At 39.9% G+C, this 15,858-nt stretch overlaps 1 protein-coding gene and 1 long non-coding RNA gene across 8 annotated transcripts in view; both read right to left on the bottom strand.

Moving 5' to 3' along the window:
* Positions 1 to 3,882: 3,882 nt before the first annotated feature.
* LOC146762706 (uncharacterized) lies at positions 3,883 to 7,445 on the bottom strand. Its single transcript, XR_014947969.1, has 2 exons — positions 7,357 to 7,445; positions 3,883 to 3,920 (listed from the first exon to the last, which is right to left on the bottom strand). It is a non-coding gene; the product is annotated as an uncharacterized LOC146762706 (long non-coding RNA).
* Positions 7,446 to 8,434: 989 nt separating this feature from the next.
* Positions 8,435 to 15,858, bottom strand: part of MYO16 (myosin XVI) — a 329,444-nt gene continuing 322,020 nt past the window's right edge. For all 7 annotated transcript variants that reach the window (XM_085552537.1, XM_085552506.1, XM_085552526.1 and 4 more), the window contains one exon: positions 8,435 to 9,287. In XM_085552537.1, coding sequence (XP_085408663.1) covers positions 9,054 to 9,287 — 234 coding nt within the window. In that variant the 3' untranslated portion in view covers positions 8,435 to 9,053. The remainder of the gene's footprint in view (positions 9,288 to 15,858) is intronic.

The following is a 15,858-nucleotide window of genomic DNA, read 5'->3' as shown; positions in this document are numbered from 1 at the left end:
TTTTTATTTCCTTATATGAAAAGCAGAGGGAGCCATGGGTAGTATTATTTCTCCAAGTACATCTCATGCATGTGTTCCAGAGGGAAACGAGGACATTTCTAACATCATGAAGGTAAATAATGAAACAGCCCTTGCAGGCTCTTTATCAAATTAGAACTGAGATTCCAGGTGACCCTATAAGAGATTTATTTGTAGGCTTACCTATTAAGGATCAGGTTGAATATGCAAAAACAGGCACTGAAAAAGACACGCGCATGAACACACACACATTCTCAAAACATGAATGCATGATGCCAAGATTGTGGTAATGCAATATTTTTCAGTTATGATTCTATGATGAGAAGATGATGTGCACACACTAACTTAGCACCTTACACACTGACTCTATCATCCCACACAGCTGTTTAAATACCTTCTTAAAATGAGGTTTCCCTGCTGGTCTGGAGAGCCTTACTGTTCCAGAGACTGTGGACATGCTTCTTCTCTACTGAGGGAGAACACCTCTCATTTTCTTTCACTGTGGATGACACTGCAAGGACAGATGTTCTCTCTTTTGCAGTTGTGCAGATCTTCTTCCACAACTGAAGCATTTTTTATGGCTATTACCTCTTTTTTCTGACTTCAGAATATTTTGAGGTTCAGAAAATATCACTTTGGATTCTGCTCCAGCATTCCGTAAGCTCATTCAAGTTTGATGCTATCCTTACTTTAAAACAAGTGCAAATTAGCCACCCTACTAATAAATATTTAGAACAGAAAAGGGTCTCAGATGCCTCCTTAGATGAGGTTCCACATGGAATCTCACTTTCTGACCAGCATGCTAGTGATTACTTTTTGACAACTGGTTTTCAGCCATCTCTTGTCTACCACAGCAACCCACAGCCCAGCTGATGACATATGATTTGTGTATGTTGGGCACAAAGCAGGTAAATAACTGGCAGGACCACTGGTCCTAGAGCGGGCAACAAAAGCACAATGAGCAATTGGTAGCCAAAAAGCAGCACACCTCCAAGATTAATAGGGAGAAAATATTGTCTTTCTCAATGACATGAAGAATAACGAAATTTGATAGACAATAAATTCTGCATATGTACAGGGATGAGGGGGAGTCAGTACTCCAGAGTGAAGCTCTGGAGCACAGAGTTGCACTTCAGCGGACACAGGCAGACTGTGGAAATGAGCTGGTAGAAACTTAACATAGTTTAAAACAAATTGGAGCAGAAGGGGCTGGGGGCTGAGTGGTTGGGAAGCAGACTTGCATAAAGGACAGGGGAGTTCTTAGGAACAAAAAGTTGAACAAGGTTCATGGTCATGTCATGGTAAAGAAAACTGACCCCACACTGGTCTTTAGTAACAGTAGTGCAGCTGTTTGTTAGGCTTAGAGAATGGATCCTGAAAATGTCCTTCACAACGTAGAATACTATAATATGGCCCTTATTTCCTCTCTTTATTTAAAATGTGTGACGAGACAAAAAGCAAAATAATAGTAGCAAAGTTCTCCTTTAATGTTACTAAGGCTTTCAGTGTTATCTTATTAAAGGAAAAAAAATAGTGGACTGATACATAAGGTTTCTGAGAACATCATGTTTGCTTATATTCTAGGTGTTATATATTTATAAATAGCCTAGTATTAGAATGGGAGAAAAATAATAAAATAAAATAAAATATCTTACTAGTTTATTAGAAGTCTGGCTTCTTTCCTCATCCCTTCTCCCTCCTACTTTTCTAATGCTTTCATACTTCTCCTTCATGATGTTCCATATCCTCCACATGTTCTAGCTGGAAATTGCTAATTGTCATCATTCCAAGAAGTTACTTGTACACCCCAAAGAAGTATTTGCCTCCTTCCAGGATATGACTTCTGCCTGGGACTGTTTTCAAGAATACTGACTCTGAAATATACCTGTACTCTCACTCTCAAAGGTGACTACCTCTCTTAAACACAATATCCTGTGCTTTAGTGGGGCATGGAACATGGAGATTTGGTAAATGCTGGAAAATATTTATGGTGTAGTCTCCAAAATTCTAAAACTTTCTGGGAAGATGAAGTCTCCGTTCCCTCCATCTCATCCCCTATTTGGGGATATGCCCATTATAACACACAGCAATTCCAGGATGCTGAGGTCCTTTAGACTGAATTGCAGTTCTTCCTCCATGAGAAATGTCAGATGGAGACAAAAATGAAAGCCTAGAACAGGCAGCATGGAAATCCAGCTCTGACCTATATGCTTTTACAGATGTGCTTAGTGTTGTAGGTGTCAGCAGGGATTCGGGCTGTGACATGGCAGGACACCCCCTGCTCCGTCCTCTACCTTGTGATGTAAATTGGGTGCGTATTTCAAACGTATGCTCAATAGGCATAGACAAAGTAATTAAAGTATATAAAGTGCTAACTGCGCCACAATAAACGCCATTTTGCTATTCACCATAGTGGTGTCAGTATGGCTGATGGCCTAGGCGAGGTGATGGCACCAGTTTAAGGGCAGGGGGTGGTTGAACCATAGAAGAACAGGGCAACAGCTTAGATGGCAAGTTTTAACTCTTACAGGATCAAAATTCTCACCGGCTAATATCTGGTGAATAAAAGCAAGAACCTCTACCTGAGATATAAATGTAAGGTACTGGTCACTGTGCCTTTTATCAACAGAACATAATGCCTTTCTGTCATTGAGAAGCTGAGGTCTAGTGGTTGCAGCCTCAGGAGACAAGAGAGAGTGCATGACCACTGAACATAGGAACTGCCCATGCTCAGTAAGGACTCAGAGACTACACCAGATGGATACACTTGGGTATTTGCTTTGATGTTTAATGATGCGGCATCTACCATTTTACTTACACTAAATCTAAAGCTCAGGGATTTTTGGTTGGTTCATTGGTTGGATGATTGGTTTGTTTCAATACTAAAATTCATATTACATATCTCCCCTCCCCTCCCCTCCCCTCCCCTCCCCTCCCCTCCCCTCCCCTCCCCTCCCCTCCCCTCCCCTCTCCTCTCCTCTCCTCTCCTCTCCTCTCCTCTCCTCTCCTCTCCTCTCCTCTCCTCTCCTCTCCTCTCCTCTCCTCTCCTCTCCTCTCCTCTCCTCTCCTCTCCTCTCCTCTCCTCTCCTCTCCTCTCCTCTCCTCTCCTCTCCTCTCCTCTCCTCTCCTCTCCTCTCCTCTCCTCTCCTCTCCTCTCCTCTCCTCTCCTCTCCTCTCCTCTCCTCTCCTCTCCTCTCCTCTCCTCTCCTCTCTCCTCTCTCCTCTCCTCCCCTGCCCCATCCCACTTGTGAGGTATAGTCTGTTCTATTAAGAAGGGTTTGCATTAAAACCAGATAAAAAAAGTAGTTTTAATTCAGAACACCCAGGCACCCTTCCAAAAGGGTGCAAAATCATCTCTTCTACATTTTGGAACATTTTCCTGCTCACTGTGTTATGTTATGTTGAGAGGCAGAGGAGCTATAGATTCATATCCATTCATTTCAGCTATTTCTTTTAACATGGACATTCATAGCCACAGGTTCCTAACCTAGTGGTTTGATTTCATCTGGACACAGAGAGAGCTGCATTCCAATTACTATTTTCAAAAACATTTAAGTACTTTATATTAATCAGTAAGTAGAAAGAGCCTGGAGTATATTTCTCCCCTGTCCCATCCTGGATGAAAGATTCAGCCCTTCACTTGCTGGAGCCTAACACATATCAAGAGATGACAGGGAAGTAACATATCTGTATAGATAAAGGTCTGAAGCCCAGATTAAAACTGGGGCACGGACATTATCCAATAGCTGTCACATGGGTACTGATATGATGTCAACAAATCTACACTTTTCAAATTCTCCCCACTTGTGTCTTTAAGGACCTCAGCAGTTCCTGTGTATCTCAAAACAAATATACATCTGTGTGGTCGTTTCAGAGAAGAGTGGATTTATGAAGAATGATGCCTAGGAAAAAAAAATAAGACAAAATTATGTGTAAACTCAGAGTGTACTCAGCAAACAGCTCGAGCTGGAAAAGGTGAAAACATTTTGAAAATATGGAAGTATTCTGTTTCTTTCAGTATTTTTAAAGTAAACTGTTTCACTAAAAACAAAAACCCAAAGGTGTTCCTGTAATTTCATGTAACCCCTCCATCTTCTTAATTTTCTTGTTTTTCAATAGGAAAGCCTGTTTTAAAATTCATTTATGGTGATAAGAAAGAAAAGAGGAGCGGACTAAGAGGGGGATATACACACGTATAAGAATCAAGACAAGCTACTTCTGATTCAGGTAAATCCTTCTAGCTAATTCAAAATGGTTTTGTTTATCATACTGAAGAAAAATCATCAATAATTCTTTTTGATTTGACATGACAACATTTCTTACTGTGACATTCTACTGCAAAGTCTGTGCTTTGGCCAGATTCAGCGTGCATCTATGTGGTCAGGAAAGGGGCCAAACCACAGATGGAGAGACAGCCAGCCTTTGCTAATGATCTAATTTTCACAACCACAATATAAACCAGCACAAGAATTTATTTCTTCTGAAAATTAAAATCCTGAGCACACAGAGAACAGCAAAACTGGAAGAAAAGCATTTCCTTTCATCCCTCCTGTGTGTTTTTAAGATACTGTGAGATACTTATGCTCATGTTAGGTTTTCTTTTTTAAAACTGTGTATTTAGAACACAAAGCCACGAAATACTTAATACCATTCTGGAAAACAGAGTTGTACAAAATGTAATCACACGTATTATTTAACAAGTGAATGGCAAAAATTATTTTAGGTTCCTTGGCGTATTTCATATACTAGCAGTCTTTATGATGATAAGAATAATGCGTCTACTAGGGATCTCAGTACTATAGAGCAGCATGTAAAACTACAGTGAATAAGACTGCTACGATCATTTTAGAACTACGCTACATTCCGTTGTGCTTTCTTAGCAAGTTAATGAAATTCTTTTTCCTCAAACAAAGGATCTGCAATGTAATGAAGTTATTAATGAAAATAAGTCAACCTTCTAAAAGGAATAAAAAGGATCACTGGCAAAAAGGGAAGTTTAATTCACTTATTTGACAATCATATCATTGTTGTGTAAACAATACAAATTTCTAAAAGGATTATCATTTCATGCTGTACACAGATCATTTGTAAAATATTGGTGCGTGTATCTTTCTGGATGACTACATCAAGTTTTAAAAAGCAAAGTTCTGCTTATAGACTCCAATAGGAATGTAACTACAGCAACTAAAATACACCAAGTGCTATTTCAGGAATAACCAGTAAGATTCACAAGCTTTGAACATTTCTCATGCCAACAGCTGTTGTTTTGAGTTTTTATTTCATTGTGGTTTAATATGGTTCTCAAATTCCCTTGAATTTTGAAGTGTAAAACATACCTGATTCTTCTTACATCACACTGAGAGAGAAGCTGATTTGGAAAATGTTTTGTTTTTTTCACATGTTAAAAATTAAGCAATAAGGCACGATGTGGAGGAGCGATTATCTGATGATAACCCCAGCTTCCTGAAATTGCTTTATTGCAAATATAAATACCTTTTAGATTGCTCACTGGATATTAAGGGCATTAGCGTGTTCATAGAGTTTTATATTTCCCTTTAGAATATTAAATTCATAAGGCTTTTTTTTTTCTCTTTTCTTTTTTTCTTTTTTTTCTCTCTTTTTTTTTTTTTTTTTTTTTTTTTTTTGTCTATGCTGTTTTTTAATGTGCAAGAGAGGTTTCCATACACTCAAGAAATACCAGGACTGGCTGGTGTGTAGTCCACTGGGGAGATTAATTTATAAGTGCTGTACAGTTTGCTAAAACTACTTCTCAACATTTCAAAATGCCAATAGTATATTTTCCCAGCCCTGTAAACACACTTTGATACACAATATAAACTTTAATGGTAGTTTTAAGACACCTCTGAGAGTATGGTTATTTAAGCAATAAGACACAGTAGGGTGTGAATTATGGTGCAATAATTCCCCACCAATTGCATTGTTAGGCGCGAGGCCAAAGACCAAGGGACCAGTGAACACACGAGGTGTGAATTATGACATCATAAGTCACACTCTGGAGTGTCTTGCTGCCATTAGAGAAATATTTTAAATGCGTTTTAACACAAATACTTTTCTGATGGTACTATATTTTAAATGAACATCCTGAAAAATCCTCCCAAGTCAAAAGTTGGCTGTCGCATACCCTGAAATTAGTAACAAAATTGAAAGAAAAAGGTCTCATCTCTTCTGCTGTTGAGTTTGTCACGTTGTGCTGTGATTATGTGCTCTAAGGAGGAACCCCAGAAGATATATTCCTTACACAAGTTGGCTAAAAACAGAACAGAGGCTTTCAGCAGGGGAGGCAGGATGGGCTCTGCCCTGTGGAGAACCAAACTGCCTGCATCAGGCTCACACCAGCCTCAGCTGGGTAACAGCACTGCTGGTACTGCTGGTAAATCTAGCAACTGCTCTTCCGCACTGTTCTATGATGATGCAATACAGACTGGCAGAGCACTACTACTGAGCTCCTGCAACTGAGGCTGGCTTCTGTAGCATCATGTGCACAACTCCATTGTAAACTACAATTGACAAGTGCATTCTTTGCCCTCTGGGCTCTTCCATATTAGAAATGCAATGATGACAACTGTGCAGTCTGGAGATAGGACACATCACCTTGCACACAGCTGGCTTGGTGACTGGTGGCAAGCTTGACTTGATCTCAGCTGGCTTCTTGGACAGCTTCTACAGCTTGCCCTAAACGTACTCCATGATGCCCTGGGTAAATTGCCAACAGCTGCTCAGGCAACCAGTGGGCACTAGAGATAGCATAGAGATAGAGATAATAGCAATAGTGTGACAGCTTATGGAAGGACTATTTGCCAGGCCCATCAGAGCAGAGATAAGCCTGAGGGCACATCTCATGTCTCAGGGCACTGAGGTGTGCAGGATGGCTAAGCTAGCTGGCTAGATGCTTTTATGGCTATGTACAGCAATGATGGGCTGAGCAGAGATAGCAACTTGCATCCTGAAAGTTGCGTAGTACCCAGGCCAGGTTAATTAGCTTTCTTGCATCCAGCTTGAGCCATTTAATTTTGCTCTCACACTGGGATCTCTTTTTGCCCCTGGTTATCTGAGCAGAAAGGCAGAAACCACAACACTTCTAGGGCAAGCCTTGTCCTCTTGTGAGCAGGTGAGAGCTGTTTTCTGCACAACCCCATAGCGGTCTTGTGCTGGGAACACTGACATCAGCTGAAGGCAAGGTTCAGAACCTAGAATCTCTACTTCTTGATCTAGCGTGTAAGAGCACTTCTGCAGTTGTCGCTGTAGAATTCTGTGCTGCGTGATATCTATCTCTGAGTATCAGAAACCAATCACTGCATAATTAATTTAAGAGCTAACCTGTTGTCTCCCTTTCCTTGTCCTTTCAACACATCTGTTTTAATCTCCAGCAAGAGAAGGCACTTAATTCTGCCTACAGCTTGATAATACTCCTGGGTACAACTTGAGTTCTGCTGCTTCCCCTGTAAATAAAAACAAACAAACAAGCATGGGATTGCTTTTTGCCATTCATCCTGCTTGAAGTGCCTGCCAAACATGGCAGAAGAGCCTGCATCTCTGCACAGGTTGTCTTCCCTTCCCAGCAACTTCCAAACAAGGTGAGCTTACATTCACAAATCTTGCTTAGATTTTAAACAGTTTTATATCCGCTTGCAAAATTACAATCACTTTTTCCTGGATCTGGACAAGAAAGTGGCAAAAAGCCAAGAAGAGTGCTCCAAACTGGGTGCACGTGCTCCAAGAACTTAAAATACCCTGACAACATATCTCTGTATACATATCAATTACTCCCTTTAGTGGCAAAGCACTATTTCAAAGGTTGCTAAGCAGTAGCTAACAAGTTTGCAGAAGCATCTTTTTCATAAATTAACATTCCTGCTCAGAACTCATGTTCTCCAACAAGTATGCTTCAATTTCTGAAACCATTTCATTACACAGAATTCAAGGTATAAATGCATCACTGTGTCACTGTAAGAGCATAATCCTTAGATATACCCATCTCAGTGAAGCCTTCTGGATTTTAACAGTAAATCACAGCCCTATTTTCATGCCTCATTATCATTATGCATCTTTCCACTGACACCTGACCTTATGCATAATCAGGTATGAATTTCAAACTGTACTTACAATTGAAATGAGTGTCTCATTATTTTACAAAACCAGAATGGAATAAGATTTGAGAGGTAACCATAGATTTCACAGTTCACCCATTCAGAAACATAAGTCCACAGAAAGAAAGTCACTCACTCTAATTCTTGACTGTGAAGACCTTTAAACGAACAACACGTGCAAATAGGAGCTCTTCAAGAATGTCAGGACTAGATTTCAGAAAGGACTTTGCTGGCTCTGAACAAACAATGCAATGTTGAAACTGGCTGGTATGGTGTTAAAGATAAACTACGAAAGAAGAACGCGAGTGTTGAATTTATTACCTGTATTTTGAAGAAAGAACAACAGCACCAATTGAGTAAAGTTATAAAACACCAGTAATAAACATGTAAATAAACTTCGGGTTTGCAACTCCAATGGAACACAGACATCTACAAAGAAATATATATATGCATATATGCAATATAATAAAACCATTCATTAGGGAACAAGAAACATCATATTTTTATACTATATAAAACAGCTGTACAGTGTGCACACAGACTTTCCTGATCTCCCTAAAATGCCTGTCAGTCACTTCTCCCTGACACCATTTGCTTCTTCATTGTCCACAGGAGAACTCTTAAGTGACTGTTTTGTACTTTTAAATTTTTATAGTGCAGTTTGTCACCTTATATATATATACACACATATACATACATATAGATGCACAGATGTATGCACGTGTGTATATATATATATATATCAAAAGGACAAACACACATACACGCACACATGACAAATCTAAATATCTTCTCCATCCTGTGCTCTTGAAGGACTGCTTGTAAAAAAACCCTGCACATTCTGTGGAGGGAAAGAAACTTGCTGATTATGCAGACTGAAGGCATGAGATGGTTTCACTCCTAACTGTCTGCAAACACACATTCTGATCACATGGTGGTGTCCCAAATTCCAGAAGACAGTCTGTTGCAGGAGGCATCTTCCACCTTCTTCAGCAGTGTTGGTTTTTTACAAGGGGGTGCAGGAGGGGCTGCGATTCTTTGCTCAGTGTTGTGCAAGATTTGCTGCCAGTCTTCACTCTCCTCACACAGCTTTCTCCTCCAATCTAGAAGCTCTTGCAGAGCCACACTCTCATTCTCTGAAAGTCTAAGCTGATGTATAACCTGTTAGTGAGAAGAGAACAATAATAAAAAATGTTAATTTTCTTGGCATGAGGTGTGAACCACCTGTACAGATCACAGCCTGCAAATCACAACCCCATGGAGCAGCTTATACACACATTATAGTAGGACTATGAGCTGAAATACTGTGGCTACCACAGTGTGCCCTGGCTTAGCCTTGTGAGATGGTGAATGGTTGGTGAGTGCACCCATTCGGATATGTACAATTAAAGAAATAAACAGCTGCATGCAGGCAAGAACTCAAGTACTACACTTTTGCTGATGGAAAGATCATTTGTACTACAGCTGAAAGAAAACAAATCAATCAACATTGTTAATATTTTGAAGCAATCTTCTCCTTCAGAAGGGTTTAAAGGTGTGCTTTACTTGCTTCTCCCACCCCCAGTTATCATTATTTGCCCTAAAAATAAAGAAGATGAATGAATCAGAATTGCCTTCAGTCTCATGTCTGAAAGCCACAGAAGTGAAGTTGTATGAAGCAGCTACCAAAAATGAAATGAATGTCAGAATCATCCATACCAATGCATCCTAGCACATTTTTTGTCAGTGTGAGCAGGAAGACTGGCAGACAAACCAAACTTTTAAAATTGAAACAATTTATCATGAAAGTGAGGCGATGTAGTTTTATCCTATAAAGCAGGTATATAGTTTGAGAGGCACTGTGGCTGATTTGTATAGATTTTTGTGAGTTGAGATTAAGGGCATAACCCGGTTTATTAAACAGATAGACAACTGAATTCAGTTTCACAGTGTAGACACCTACTTTGCATCTAACATTTGGCATTTCATGAGCCTGTATTAAGCATGATTCTCAGAGAGATGCTGGAAGATAAAAAGTGTATGTTATACTGTCATCACAAGAGTTTCATATAAAAGTTTCAGAGATAAACAAAGTTATGCCTAAACACAAGTAGATAAGTAAATGTATAAGAAAATAGACAGTTTGACACTCTGTAGGGGCTAGTGGTTACATTACTGGTGACAAGTTTGGATAGCATCAGTCTAATAAACTACGGAGAAATTTTGGTTTTGAAAGATGTACATAAATTAAGCACTTGAATAGAAAGATCCATCACTTTTCCAAGAACCATAAAGCACACAGGTGCAGAGTGAAAAGCAAGTACAGTTCACCTGGGCAAGGCAGTTGACAAATGCATCCTATTTATAGCTCATAGGCACTTTACTTTCCTGACCTTTCTTACTCAAGCTGTAAATGAATGCCGTGTCAGCAGTTTCACTATATAGGTCATTTTCATAGTGGGAAAATCTCAGATCAGTCCTCAAATAAGTGTACATCTTTCACTGTATTTTTCAAATGAGGATGGAAAAGTATCTCAAGTCTTAATTCATTATGACTTTTATCTGGTAAATATGCTGGAAAAAGCTGATATTTCAATGTGGATGAAGAGTATGCAATAGCAACGTAGTGGTAATGAAATCAAAGAATGGTTTGAGTTGGAAGGGACTTTTATCATCACTTAGTTCCAACCCCCCTGCTATAGGCAGGGACACCTCCCACTAGACCAGGCTGCTCAAAGCCCCATCCAGCCTGGCACTGAATGCTTCTGGGAAGGGGCATCCACAGCCTCACACTTGACAACCACTCTCACAGAAGAATGTCTTCCTAATATCTAGTCTAAATCTACCCTCTTCCAGTTTAAAGCCATTTCCCCTCATCACGTTGTTATACGTTCTTACAAAAAGTCCCTCCTTAGCTTTCCTGTAGGACCTTTTCAGTTACTAGAAGGCCTTTAGAGCCTTCTCTAGGTTGAACAGCCCCAGCTCTCAGCCTGTCCCTGAATAGGAGGTGATCCAGCCCTCTGATCATCTTTGTGTCCCTCCTCTGTACCCACTCCAACAGCCTGATGTCCTTCTTGTACTGGGGCCCCCAGAACTATACACAGTACTTCATGTGTGTCACGGTTTGAACGAAAAAATCCACCTGCATCTGTGACAGGGGGCCATGGACCCCGCAGGGGCCCTAGGCTGAAAGGAAAAAGTTAATTAGGAAAAGAAAACAGTGGCAACGATCTAAGGAGGCACACTTATTTACTAAATACTATATCGAAATACAGGATAACACAATATAATACGATATAATTGAAAATTGAGCTAACAAATCAAGCAAAATAGGAGAGAGAATGAGTCCCGTAACCGAGAGGCCTACTGTGAATCTAGGCGAAACGGTGAAGGCTCCCACACACTCCCCTGAACGCCAGAACTCGAAAGACGTCAGTCTAGCTTGAGACCAAGTTAATAAAGTGTCCAGGTCCTGTGACCTATCGTGTTGTTCTCTGGGAGATGTAGTCTTCTTCTGTAAGTTGCAGATTCAGTGAAATTATTCATGCTTTATATGATGTTATGATGTGGAATACTGATAGCAAAAATTACAAAATTATTAAACCATGACAAGGTGCGGTCTCATGAGAGCAGAGAAGAGGGGCAGAATCACTTCCCTCAACCTGCTACTCACAATTCTCTTGATGCAACTCAGGATATAGTCATTCTTCTGGGCTGTAAGTGCACATTGCTGACTCACACTGTGTCTTTCATTCCAACATTCCTAAATCCTTCTCCTCAGTGCTGTTCTAAAGCCATTCTCTGCCCAGTCTGTATTTGTGATTGGGATTGCCCTGACCCACATCGAGGACCTTGCACTTGGCCTTGCTGAGCTTCATGAAGTTGGTAAGGTCCCACCTGTCAAGACTGTCTAGGTCCCTCCGGCTAGCATCTCCTTCCTCTAGCATATCAACTGTACCACTCACTTTGGTGTCATCTGCAAACTTGCTGAGGTTGCACTCAATCCCACCATCCAAGTCAACTACAAAGATGTAAAATAATACTAGTTCCAGCACTGATTCCTGTGGAACACCATTCATCACCAGTCTCCACTTGGACATTGGACCATTATCCACAACTTTCTCTACGACCACCCAGACAATTCCTTATCCAGCAAGTGCTCTATCTGTTACATCAATTTTTCTCCAATTTGGTAACCAGGATGTTGTGTGGGACTGCGTCAAACATTTTTCACAAGTCCAAGTAGATGACATCAGTTGCTCTTTTATCCGGTGACACTGTAAGTCTATCATAAAAGGCCACCAAGTTTGACATGTATGACTTGCCCTTGGTGAAGCCATGTTGGCTACCACCAATCACCTTCTGTTTATTTTCAGTGTGCCTTAGTTGGGCCTTCAGGAGGATTTGCTTTGTGATCTTGCCACAGAGGTGACTGGCCTGTAGTTCCCTGGATCTTCTTTTTATCTTTTCCTGAAAATGGGGGTTATGTTTCCGCTTCTCCAATCAGTGGGAATTTCACCAGACTACCATATCTGCCAGTTTCCCCAGAACCTCTGGATGGATCTCAGTGAGTCCCATAGACTTGTGCACCTTCAGGTTCTTTAGATGGTCCCGAAACTCATCTTCATTTACACCAGGCAGATCTTCATTCTCCCAGTTCCTACCTTTGGTTTCTGCAATTTAGACAGTGTGGCTAGAGCCCTTGTTGGTGAAGACTGAGGTAAAGAAGTCTTTATGTACCCTTTTACGTATCTGTCTAGATTTAATACTGAGTTTCCACTTTCCTAACCTGATCCCTGGCTCTTCAGACGATTTCTTTGTATTCCTTTCATGTAAACCATTCGTGCTTCCACTCCCCATAGACATTGCTTTTACACCAAATAAAGTCCAGGATCTCCTTGCTGATGCACAGAGGCTTCCTGGCATTCTTGCCACCTTCCTTTCTTTGATGCACTGCTTCTGGGCTTAGAGGAGATGGTTGTTGAATACAGACCAGCTTTCTTGGGCCCTTCTTCTCTCAGAGGCTTTATCCCATGTCACCCTGCCAAGCAGCTCCCTGAAGAGGTCAAAGTCTGCTCTCCTGAAGTCCAGAGTAGTAAGCTTGCTGTGCACTCTCTTTGATGCCCTAAGGATCTTGGACTCTACCACTCTGTAGTTAGTGCAGCAAAAACTATCCATGAGCTTCATGTTACTCACCAGCCCCCCTTCATTGATGAGGACAAAGCTTAGCATAGCACCTTTCCTCGTGGGTTCCTGTACTACTTGGAAGTTATCATCAACACATTCCAGGAACCTTTGATTGTTAGTGTCCTGCTGTGTTGTCCTTCCAACAGATATCAGGGTGGCTAAATTCCCACATGAAGACCATATTTTGTGAATGTGAAGGCCCTGCTATCTTTTTATAGAGGGTTTCAGTCACTCAGTCTTCCTGGTCAGGTGGCCTGTAGGGCTGAATGTACCAAATAATTTAATTACCTCTACTGAATAAGATGGTATCTTTTCTCTTTTTCCGTTCATGAGTAGAAAGATTATACATATTCATTACAGAAGATATTTGCTGAATTATTTTACATGAAGTACATATAAAACAGCAAGCACTACTTCTTCATTATTACTCTATATCCTGAGCATGTGAATTGTGAAGGGTGAATGAAGTGTGTAGGAAGTCAGTAATTCAAGAGTGCTAATCTTTTCAATGAACACTGAACAAATAATTTCAACCATTAAAGGAAAGAGATAATAGTACCAACTGTAGACAAGTATTTTCCTACTCAAAATCAATGGTCAAACAGTTACGGGCAACACAACATTTGGGTTAGATCCACAAAAAAGTAGAGGATACTTAGCATTTAATGGCCCCATCGTTTGGAGGGCTTACCCTTTGTTTGATATGCAGAATCCTTACTAAGCAAACCAAGAAAGCAAAAGTGTCAAAGGTAGTGACAAGAATACTCATGTTGCCAAAGCTACTCAGTGGTGCAGAAAAGCAAGATCCACACTCTCCACTGTGAAAATAGGAAGATGAACAAAACCAGTGTCAAGGAGTATCTCAAGGAAGAGTTTTTAGGAAGCATTCCTTCTGTCTCACAGTCCAAATCTGCACTGCAGAAGAAAGCACTCTCTTTGCACTATGGATTTTTGTTTTCACTGGAGTACCAGTGGCTCAGTTCCAACAGGACAAACATGAAGGGACTTTCTACCAGTAACTAGTGATTAGCACACACACTTAAATCAGAAGACATGACTTCAGGTGAAAGAAGAAACTGAGGTCCTGCATCCTGTGAGTAAGCTCAGGACACTGCAACTACAACAGGCAGACCCTGGGTGCAGTGAAAAGGAACTCTGGTTCTCGTACTTTGTGTTAAGATGTGAGATCCATATGTGATAACTGTGCTGCAGTAAATCCTTCAGAGTGAATCCCTTGTGGGTTTAGTGAACAAGAAACAGGAACTTGGGCACAGATCTCATTATGGATATGCAATCATTTAGAGCATGACTGTGCCCACCAAGTTACATACACTTTTGCCCAATCACTAAAAAATGAGTTCCTGAATTGCCTTCTTGGATGCAGTTTTATAAATTCTGCCTAAAGTTCCTCCACAAGGAATTAAAGTGGGCAGTGGATTTCAACTTTGTCATAGAATCAAGATGAGCAGCTAAAACTCCATAAATTATTTTAATTATAACTTTAGTTCATTAGAAAATACAGAGCATTTTAATTAAGGGAAGTTCAAAGATTCACATTTTTAAATCATTTGTGACAAAAAGGTACACATTACAAAAAGATTAACAGGCCCATTTAAACTTAATTTCAGAGTTATTTACAGATTTGGCTGTAGAATCTCAGGAAATTCATTTTGGGTTAAAAGATTAAATGCTACTTTACAGGGGATATTTTGTAAGAGCTGATATTCTCTACTTGTGTGTCAGATGCAACACCAACTTACTCATCAAGCTAGGATAAAAGGTCTCAAAGAGTCTAATAGATTTATTAATTTGCTCCAGTATGTTCTTCAATTCACAAAATAATATTTTACTTCATTTTGCTCTTTTCCTAACTAAATGTAGGCTTTATCTTTTCATAAATATGTGTACTGTAACCTAACCAGTTTTTTTTTTTTGTTGTTGTTGTTGCTTGGTTGTTGGGTTTTTTGTTTATTTGTTTGTTTGTTTTGTAGTTGTTTGTCATTTGCCATTGCAGTGATTAACCAGAGATTCATCAGATAATGCAAAGAAGCATTTAATTACATTCTTTAATGCTAAAACATATCAGTAGTTTTCTCCGCACAAAACATAGTTCTATGTCCTTTTGGTTTTAGTTGCTTCTGTAAGTTTTAGCAACATACCTGAATATAGACAAATACAAAAGAAAACAGATTTTTAGTTGCCACATGGGTTTAGGACCCCTAAGACATTTGCAGGAGGTCATTAGTCTCTATTTTCCCATCAGAGAAATACTGCTAATTGTGGTCTTTAGTAGATTTTTCAATGCTTGTACTTCACAGTAACTGTCAGTAGGTTCTCACAATTAATTACTTCAGCTTTTTTATGTTTCTCTTCCATTAGTGTTTTACACTGTTAGCAAAGTTGAGGTCCCAACATGGAATACACAGGATTAGTCTATATAGACAGTGATTTTGCCTTTTACAAAATTATTCAGGATCTACAGTAAATTATGTAATAAATGTAATATGATAATAAATTATTATAAATATCCATGTTTTACAAATTGAACTATCTTAAAAAATGCCAT

The sequence above is a fragment of the Coturnix japonica genome, chromosome 1 (genome assembly GCF_054131305.1).
Source record: "Coturnix japonica strain WE chromosome 1, WE-NBRP24, whole genome shotgun sequence".
Classification (NCBI taxonomy): domain Eukaryota; kingdom Metazoa; phylum Chordata; class Aves; order Galliformes; family Phasianidae; genus Coturnix; species Coturnix japonica.
This window is presented reverse-complemented; position numbering and strand designations above follow the sequence as displayed.